This window comes from Myripristis murdjan, chromosome 22 (assembly GCF_902150065.1).
Source record: "Myripristis murdjan chromosome 22, fMyrMur1.1, whole genome shotgun sequence".
Lineage (NCBI taxonomy): Eukaryota > Metazoa > Chordata > Actinopteri > Holocentriformes > Holocentridae > Myripristis > Myripristis murdjan.
This window is the reverse complement of record NC_044001.1, coordinates 6,845,464-6,854,602: the sequence shown is the minus strand read 5'-3', so window position 1 is coordinate 6,854,602 and position 9,139 is coordinate 6,845,464. Positions and strand designations below refer to the sequence as shown.

Sequence of the window (9,139 nt, the reverse complement as noted above, 5' to 3'; positions counted from 1 at the left end):
CCCAGATTTTCCAGAAAGTCTTTAGACAAAATACCTGCATACAAGTTATGCAATAACAGTGTAACACAGAAAGAAAAGCAGTTCTTGATAATCCCTTTTAGAGTTTGTTGTTGTGAATATAAACAGAGTGCAAACTCAATTTAACATCGCTATAGTGTGTTGTCATAGGAGGCACTCAAATAAGACTCTATAATAGTGCTTTTAAAGTAGAATAATCAATGAGAAATAATCCAACATCCAGCAACATGCTGATAAAATTTCACATTTTCTCAGTTTTAAGCCTCAGAGATTAACTCTGTCTCCCAACAAACAACTTTCAACTCTCAGCAAACATTCCTCAGCATCTTTGAGTTCATTTTTCCATCACGCTCTTAAAAATACATCCGCTTCTGAAATGCGACGACATAAATTAAAAGAATCGGTAGTTCACTGTGTTAATCATTGTGAATTTGACCTCAGAAATGACACAACTGACATCCAGCATGTAAGTGATGGCATGAATAAAACAATTTTTAAAGATTTAAAAAAAAAAAAAAAAAAAAAAACTCAGTGTCTTCAATTGCAAAACAGTGCAAGTGGTGATTTCCAAACACACGGCCGTGTTAATCATCACAAAATGAGTTCTTGAGAGCAAATCTGAGCATGACAGGAATTGTGTCATCACACTGCAAATGCTTCTTGTGTGCAGTTTATTTCAGCTTATTTGCTTCAGTTCCCTAGTTTTGTTCCTCAAATGTCTCTTACGCAGTTTGATGATCCACCGTATGCTGAGCTTCGCAAAATTCGCAGCCTTGAAGAGAGCCATGAAGACCCCGCAGAGAATGGCGATGGAGTTCCAGGCGTTGGCAGTCACTATCTGTTCAGGTAAAAATAAAAAAAGGTAAAAAAGTATTACAACACTGAGATAATCACAGGCAGGTCAGAGGTGACGGGCGAAAACATCAGTGAGAACTCACCTCTCTGATTTCTTGCATGAAAGGATCCCGCCATTCAAACACAACAAAGAAAAGCTCATTGGTTCTCTCCAATTCAGGCCTTTTGTCATTGAATTTCACCACGCCGGACTAGAAGATCCAACACAATTCATGTTTTTAGAATGATTTTTTCGTCAACAGTCACAGATTTAACCACAATGGATATTCAAGGGATGCTGAAACACGAATGAAAACTACCTCTTGCCGAAACTCAACGGCTTCATCGCTTTTCCCAGACGTCCTCACTAACGACATCTTGACCCAGGTCCTGAATCCCCCAGAGAAAGTCCACGTGGAGTAATTCCTCTCACAGTCCATCATGAACTCTGATTTATCTGCACTAGAAAGTAAAGAGGCACAGCTCACATTTACCATACAAGTCAGCGGCCACTTTATCAGCTCCACCTGTACAATCGAATCCAATCCAATACAACTGCTCTGCTGTAAAGTTTCCTCTCCTGCTGCCTGAAATGCTCAGGTTTTCTTTTTTTCACAGTAATAGAGGTGTTCATTCACTTCTATGTTTGGCATTGAGCTCGTTAGTACGTTCGTTAGTGCTGCTGTTGGACTGGACTGCATTTTACTGAAAGGTGTTTCCACTATTCTGTCCCCCTCATGTGTATATGAATGTGGGGGACAAAAAATTAGAAACACCTCTCAATATAACATAGTCCAGTACAAGACCTCTGCAAACTACAACCTCAATAATAAACATAGAATTGAATTTACACATTCTCCAGCAAAAACTGAACATTAAAAACTTTGTTAAAGGTTGAATTTATAGCAGAGCTGCTGCACTGAACTGCATTAGATTGTAAAGGTGGACCTGATAAAGTGGACACTGAGTGTATTCTGGGTTTAGCAGTGGCAGTCACAGCTCAGTAGACGAAAATTGACTTTTCAGTGCTTTCCTGTGATTGGCTGAGCATTCCTGCAGTCCCATGTTTCAAGCCCCTTCCCCTCTCTCAAAGCAAAACAAAACAGGAAAAGGTGTTTGCAAAAGCGACGTGACCAATTTCAGCTATCAGCTCGAGTCAGCAGACATTTACAGCATCAATACATCGACGTCTGCTCTTACCTCTCATTCAGGTCGCTGTACTTGGCGAAAAGCATGTAAGTGATGGCGCTGAAGTCCTCCTCTGTTTCGTTGTGGCTGAACTGCATGAAGATCAGCTCTTTCTTTCGGACTTCAGACGGCCCGCGGACCACCATAGCTTTTTTCTGTGATGGGAAAAGTAAGCATCTAGTCTTGGATCACAATGAAACAAGCTCACAGGCAGGAATTAAGCCTAAAGTGAGATTATCTGGGGCAAATCTCCCTTTGTAAATGTTTTATTATTGAAGAGAAAGTTTCATATTTTTTCTTTTGGCAATGTGAAGCGCATTGGGCTGCATCTTTGCATGAAAGGTGCTATAAATAATAACCGTTGTCCACGCCTGAATTTTTAGCATTTGTTTGCAAAAATCGATAGTGACTAGAAGATCAAAACAAATTTTAACCCATGGCCTGGAGCGAAATGTTAATCCCAGGGTATCTGCTCAGGACAGACCTTATATTGGGGATTATTTAAAACATCTACTCACACTGGGATTTTGGACTACTTATAGAGAGTAGCAAACATATATTTTTGAGGAAAAGCTGCAGATTATGGTTTCAAATTGATATTCTACATGCACAATTTTTGTTTTCTAAGAAGTTGCCGTGACAATGTCAACCAGTGAAACCACACAGCTAACATCCCTCTCGGCAGCGTCTCTGACCTGCGTTTGGTTTTTGAACGGGTCATAGTAAGTCACTTTGTCGATCACACAGTCCACCTCCTGAGGTTTTCCTGGGTCCACTAACGGAGGAATGTAGTCATGGTAGTGATGCTTGCAGCCCAGCAGCTGAGCTTTCCCCGGGTACAGAGCGATACCTGCCCACATACAAAGCAGAGGATAAATAATGCAGGACAAGTCATCGTGTGCTGAAACTGAGCGAGCGCTCAATAGACGAGGACACGCAGGACCTGAAGCCGGACAAGTTGGGCCCTGGCGGCTTACAAGACGTGCAGCTACAACGTCACCTCTCTAAAGCAAGCCCATTTGGTATGATGAAAGTCTTAATTATACACTTAAGTCCCAATTTCATAAAATGGCGCATGTAGCAGAGCAGGACAGTGACAAATGTTTTGGCACTTTGTTTACGAGGAGTGGCAACATTGCTGAACGCTGATGAATCAGCATTGATTCAAGGCCAAAATGTCCTCTGGGAACAAATGCATAAAACGACACAAACTGCAATGCATCCAACTTGAAACAAAGATACACAAAGGAGGTTTGCTTGTTTGCAACCAAAGTCAGAAATTAATTCCAGCAAGCTGCATTTTACATAATGTTGTATTAGAGGGCTTTGAGGTGACATTGTAAATTTCTGAGCCACATATTTCTATGTTTCTTATTGCCTTTCTATTTCTTGTAATAACAACTTCATCCCAAATTCAACAGACATGATTAATGTCTTTTGGAGCCTGACCTTTACCAGCTGAGTTTGTCTATAAAATCATTTTCCAGAGTGCATGATCTGATACCTACTAACCCACTAATCCCCCTGTTAATTATTGATACAAACCTGGGGGTGCAAACGAGTCGACTTCTTTGTAAGTGACGGACATGACGGGGTGGTTGAGCTTCTCCATGAAGTCGGTGATGGTCTGGTAGGCCAGGAACGCCGCCACCGCCGTCAGCAGCACGTAGATGAAGATGAGAACCACTGTGAACACATTCTTCAGGCAGGCTTTACTGACCTTCATGGAGGGATTGCTGCCCTTCATGTCGTCCTCTGCCGCGGAAGAAGAAGAGAAAGGGAAAACAGGAGGAGAGGGGAGCGGGTTGTCAGTTATCACCGGGAATTTTCCGACTGCCGTATGGGAGCAAAAAAGCTCATGGGATTGATTTTAAAAGGCATGAATTAAAATGCAACAAGTAGCAGAAAAAGGGGAAATGAAAAATAATGGGTGAGCATAAGGTTTGGCCAATATGGCTTTTTGAAGGCTCACATAAAATTACATAAAATCCATATTTGGGTCGATGTAGAATCCAATTAAATCTGACTGTTTTCAATTCAAAGAGCAGAAATTTCATGACAGAATGTCACTGTTGGCGGGTTGGAAAAGGTTTTGTAACCACATTTAGAAACGGGGAATATCAGGGGAAACACCATGAGTCCACAAGGCCTTTAAATAAAGAATTAGTTTATAAAAGACAAGATTGAATAATGAATAAAGGCCCAATACATCCGGTCTGATCTGAGGAGCTAAAACTGCCCTTTATGAAGGTGATAGTGTTTTTTTATTATTATTTTTAATGCAGGTTCTGCATCTTGTTTGTGTTGTATGTTTTATTCTAATGAAGTTAATAATAGTTGTTGTTGTTTTTTTTTCACTGTAATGTACAAATGACCTGTGTGTCGCCGTCACCTTGTGAAATGCTGCCGTTCTCCTCCTCCGGCTCCTGATCATCTGAGGCGTCTTGGAAAAAATCTGCCTGCTTGTGACCTTCATCGTCATCTTCATCTTCATCGCTGAACTGTAAGGTTGAAAAAAGTCGACTTAGGCAAAGCACAGTGGTAGAGAAAGAAAGCTGTGGGGCCGTTATGGACTTTTTGACCTGGAATCATCACTAGTCAAAAGTGAATCATAAATATCTATATTACTGGACAGGTATCAGCAATAACTGTCTATCCATTAGGACAAAATGTAATTAAACTGGCACCAGCATTCACATCGAAATTGAGATATCAAAGATTGTTACAAGTAATAACTGACAGCTATCTTTACATATTTTTCCAGGCCATATTATAATTACATACATCTCATTTAGATAAGTAAATTATACACATAAAAATAACAATTTACACTAATATGTTCAGCATATAGACATGTTTGGTTAGAATTAAAACATGTTAGTGTGGATTAACAGGATCTAAACATGAACAGTTACCCTTTATTTGCACTGGCCTGATCAAATGTTAAAACTGGTTCAGTATCAGGGATCGCTTACAGTCTCTGTTGACTTTGCTGTAACTTTCACAGCCTATAATATTACTGAGGGGGTGATAGTGTATCTGTGCTGCTCAATAATGAGTTTACAGAGGCCTTATCCTGCCTTGATACATCTATTTATCTACATTTGGTACAACATTCGTACAAAATGTGTATTCTTTTTTTTGTGTGTGTGTTTTGGGAGTTTTTTTTGCTGTTATTTCTACAGGATCCCTCTGAGTTTAGCACAAAGAAAGAGCGAGGTGCAACATCATTATCAGCACAGTCAGCTCATGCTACAGTTGGCTGAGCATTATTACATAACAGCTGTGCAGTCACATGATAATAAAGTGCGCTCTCTACTTTTTTTGGGGGGGGGACAGTGTCGCCCTTCATTTCCAGAGAAAGTACAAATAAGAAGATAGCCTGAAAGACAACAGGTCTCTTCTTAAAAACACCGCGCACACACTCTCTTACTCACACACACACACACACACACACACACACACATAATGGGAGCTCCTACTTTCTGGTCTTACCTCTTTGTATGGCCGGGAGTTTTCCTTCCCGAGCATTCCGCTGCGCTTCTTTCACCGACAAACCGAACAGGAGCGTCAACTTGGTCTTCCCACTAAAGTTACAGAGCTAAATTAAATTCTACATGCATTTTGAGGAAGTGGCAGTACGCCAGAATGAAAACTCATAATGTAAAATAAAAGAAAAATTCGCCATCCTTGGGGGGGGGGGGAAACTCAGTTCAGACCCCCAGGTTGTGCTGCTGCCGCAGTTTCCGCTCCCAGGGAGGCGCTTGGGCGCACAGGCCCATCCCATGATAATAAAGACTACCAGCACCGACAAGCCCCGCTCGGATACCAGCCGCAGCTCCTTTGCTTCCTTCACTCGCTCCCTACCTCCTTAAGCTGATAACTCACCGAACTAGTGCTGCCTTAAAGTGCGCCTCGTAAACGCCCCCTTCCCAACTCAGCAACTCCAAAAACAGCATAACAAAGCATGGTCTACCGTGCGAGTATGACTTGTTTACAGGGTTTTGATTGTACATAATAATAATTTAAAAAAATCATGAGTAGTTTTGTTTGGGAAATAAAATGGGAAACAGGCATCATCTGCATGTAAGTGATGATTTTAATTGGTTTTGGTGGCCGAAACATTGCAGTGTACGTTACTATTTACAAGCATATGCACACTATATATAATTTACACACCCTTTAAACTGATTTCGATTAAAATGTTATTTTTCAAAATCATAAATGAAAAGGTGTCGGTGCTGTTATCGTTGGTGGGTAGATTATCATTCCGTTTTTGTATACATCACTTTAACAGTGATGTGTTTTGATTGAATTTTATTTTATTTATGTATTCATTTATCTATTTTCTTTTCCTTTAACCTATAAAGTTATTTAAGAACACCTGAGCAGATGCTTACATGGCTGCCATGTCGCTTAAATATCACTATTTAGCGATCAAAATTCCCTCGGACCCAGTTTCACTTTGTCAGTTTCACCCCGTGTATTTTCCGACTTTTCCGACCTGACCTGGAAGGCAGCATGAACGAAAGGGAAGTGGACGTCCGAGTTTCCGCGTGAGCTCCTCGACAGCGAACGCACCATGGCAACGGGGCAACTTTGTGTCATTTTGGTCGTTCTGTGTTCCACCTTGGCGGAAAACGTCAAACAGAAACCCAAAGCTGCGACCAAACCTGTGCGGCTTTTCACCGAGGAGGAGCTGCGAAGATACGACGGGACGCAGGTGTGTGTGTGTGTGTGTGTGTGTGTGTGTGTGTGTGTGTGTGTGTGTGTGTGTGTGTGTGTGTGTGTGTGTGTGTGTGTGTGTGTGTGTGTGCGTGCGCGCGCGATAGTGATTTATCTCTGTTTTCCCCGTTTCAACTGTTTTAGGAGGGGCAGCCCATCTACATGGCAATAAAAGGAGTGGTGTTTGATGTTACCAAGGGAAAAGGTAAATAAACTTGGAGATAATTATCATTTTTCAAAATAGAAAAGTAGATTTTGGGGAAAACTTTCCTTTCACCCAAACTGAGACATGCACAATAATCTCATAATCTTCACTCTCAGTATTTTCCTTTATATTCTGGGTTAGAAAAATTAGTTAACACCAAAACATTTCTAATTTCCAGTCTGACTTCTGTAGAAAATCCACTTCCTCATTACACTGAATGGAAGATATATTTACCCTCACCTTCTGTAGTCCAGCACAGCCACATGTTGCATTCACAGCCCTGTATCATCTGTTATTATTACCTGTTATTTTATTAATTGCAGAGTTTTATGGGAAGGGTGCACCGTACAACGCCCTGGTCGGTAAGGATTCAACAAGAGCAGTGGCCAAGATGTCGCTGCAGCCAGCAGACCTGACATCTGACACTGTGAGTCAGTAAAGACCGACAGGTTGCACTGGGCAGGTCAACACAGGGAAGGAGGAAATACCAGCAGAGAACAAAGATTTATTAGTAAAACGGATGCATCTTGGCTTCATCGTGTGGCCTTCATCAGGGTTTGAAGGTTTTACTATCTTTGCTCACACCTGTGCAGGTGTTGCAGGAGTTTCCTCTTTCCCAGAGTTGGTGCAGAGCAGGGGGAAGAGGAGCTCAGATGGGACAGCAGCTCCCAATCATTATGTCTCTCATTTTAGCTTCTCCTATTTGGCCACAAATATATCAAAACTGCAAATTGATGCACTAAGCAACATTTTTTTTTTTTTTTTAGTAAAACTGCACCCTTTTTATCAGCTAAATGGGGCAGCAGCTAAGACAAGAGTCCCGCCCCACTATCTGAAACACCATAAACTAATCATGTTTGTCCAAATTACGTTGTATTGTCAGGTGTGGACACTTCCACCCACTGGAAGCAATAAATGGAAACCTAGCATGTTGTGTGCACTTCACTGACGTCATGTCGCAGGATTTCTCAGTATTGAAAGTTCAGTTTGTTCAGTTACTTGCCGTTTTGCTGCCAACTCTTGTAGCTGTCTGTAGCCGGATACTGCGTCTAAAATAATCCCACATCTGTCACCAGCATCCCGTGGTTTTACCCTTGCATTCAATAAATTGTTAAATGTCAGGTAAATGTAATTCCCAGGTAGTAACTCCCATTTTTCCGTCTTCCTCCTCCCCAGACGGGCCTCACCAAAGAGCAGCTGGAGTCTCTGGACAGTGTGTTTGAAGGCACGTACAAAACAAAATACCCCATCGTGGGTTACACGGCGGCACGCATCCTCAAAGACGATGGAAGTCCCAACGAAGACTTCAAACCAGAGGAGCAGCCGCATTTTCAAATCAAGGATGAGTTTTAATCTTATCAGCACCCAGCAAACATATTGTACATAGTAACACAAAGGGTATGGTGACACACATGGTGCAACAGTAAATCACATCCAGGGGCATGACATGCAACAGACACTTTGTATTCATATTTACTTGAATTTAAGGTTTACAGTGAAGTGTTATGTGTCATGGACCCAAGAAACCCATTCAAGACACATTGTATATTTTCTAAAATACGTGGAAGTCAATTCTTAATTTTTCCCTTTTCCATCCTGAATCCATCCATATATTTTTTTTTGTTGTTGTTGTTGTTTTGTTTTGTTTTTTTTAACTCGAGCCTATGTTCAACTGCAGTACCGAATATGATTGCAAGAGAGTGTTGTTCTGCACTCTCCTGGCCAGAGTCAAATGAACTTGCAATATATTTTAAAAAAAAACAAAAAAAAACAAACAGATTTTGACTCGGGCCTTGACTCATTTAATAGCAGAAAACATGATCAAATGAATGAAATACCACACACTGTCTACCTGTTCAGAAAACAGAGAGTTTGCTGACAAATCAGGTGCAGAACATCAAATCAAAGACGACAATAAAGCAATAAACTGATTTTTAAATGAAACACTCCAGATATAATGTAGTGCAATCAAGTTTAGCTGTGTGTTTTTGTGATCTCAGACTTGACACTCTGATGCCGTGTCAATGTTTACATCATTTTGCTGCAAGATCTTCTATTTGTGTGATTATCATTAAAGTCTCTAAATCTCAAACTTGTCTCACTTGGCGTTTATTTTACCACAAAAAAAAAAAAAAAAAAAAAAAAACATGCTCTGATTTGAGGCGTTGT

The 9,139-nt window shown here is 40.9% G+C and overlaps 2 protein-coding genes across 2 annotated transcripts; one reads left to right on the top strand and one right to left on the bottom strand.

Annotated features, from left to right (window-relative positions):
* Positions 1-373: 373 nt before the first annotated feature.
* On the bottom strand, positions 374-5,783 carry pacc1 (proton activated chloride channel 1). The gene is made up of 8 exons (XM_030082070.1): positions 5,536-5,783; positions 4,433-4,541; positions 3,586-3,795; positions 2,736-2,890; positions 2,053-2,195; positions 1,173-1,314; positions 957-1,064; positions 374-856 (listed from the first exon to the last, which is right to left on the bottom strand). Exons 1-8 carry the CDS (start codon positions 5,569-5,571, stop codon positions 695-697), a joined length of 1,065 nt encoding a protein of 354 aa, XP_029937930.1. The 5' UTR covers positions 5,572-5,783; the 3' UTR covers positions 374-694.
* A 789-nt stretch (positions 5,784-6,572) lies between these two features.
* Positions 6,573-8,796, top strand: nenf (neudesin neurotrophic factor). Its single transcript, XM_030082071.1, has 4 exons — positions 6,573-6,763; positions 6,910-6,970; positions 7,294-7,397; positions 8,147-8,796. Exons 1-4 carry the CDS (start codon positions 6,623-6,625, stop codon positions 8,321-8,323), a joined length of 483 nt encoding a protein of 160 aa, XP_029937931.1. The 5' UTR covers positions 6,573-6,622; the 3' UTR covers positions 8,324-8,796.
* The last annotated feature ends 343 nt before the right edge of the window (positions 8,797-9,139 follow it).

Excerpts from the sequence above, each read along its gene's own strand:
- nenf (XM_030082071.1), top strand. The coding sequence starts at position 6,623 with ATGGCAACGGGGCAACTTTGTGTCATTTTGGTCGTTCTGTGTTCCACC. Across the intron at positions 6,764-6,909 it reads GAAGATACGACGGGACGCAG|GAGGGGCAGCCCATCTACAT; the intron begins GTGTGTGTGTGT and ends CAACTGTTTTAG. Across the intron at positions 6,971-7,293 it reads TGATGTTACCAAGGGAAAAG|AGTTTTATGGGAAGGGTGCA; the intron begins GTAAATAAACTT and ends TATTAATTGCAG.
- pacc1 (XM_030082070.1), bottom strand. The coding sequence starts at position 5,571 with ATGCTCGGGAAGGAAAACTCCCGGCCATACAAAGAG. Across the intron at positions 2,891-3,585 it reads CGACTCGTTTGCACCCCCAG|GTATCGCTCTGTACCCGGGG; the intron begins GTTTGTATCAAT and ends GTATGTGGGCAG. Across the intron at positions 857-956 it reads TCATGCAAGAAATCAGAGAG|ATAGTGACTGCCAACGCCTG; the intron begins GTGAGTTCTCAC and ends TTACCTGAACAG.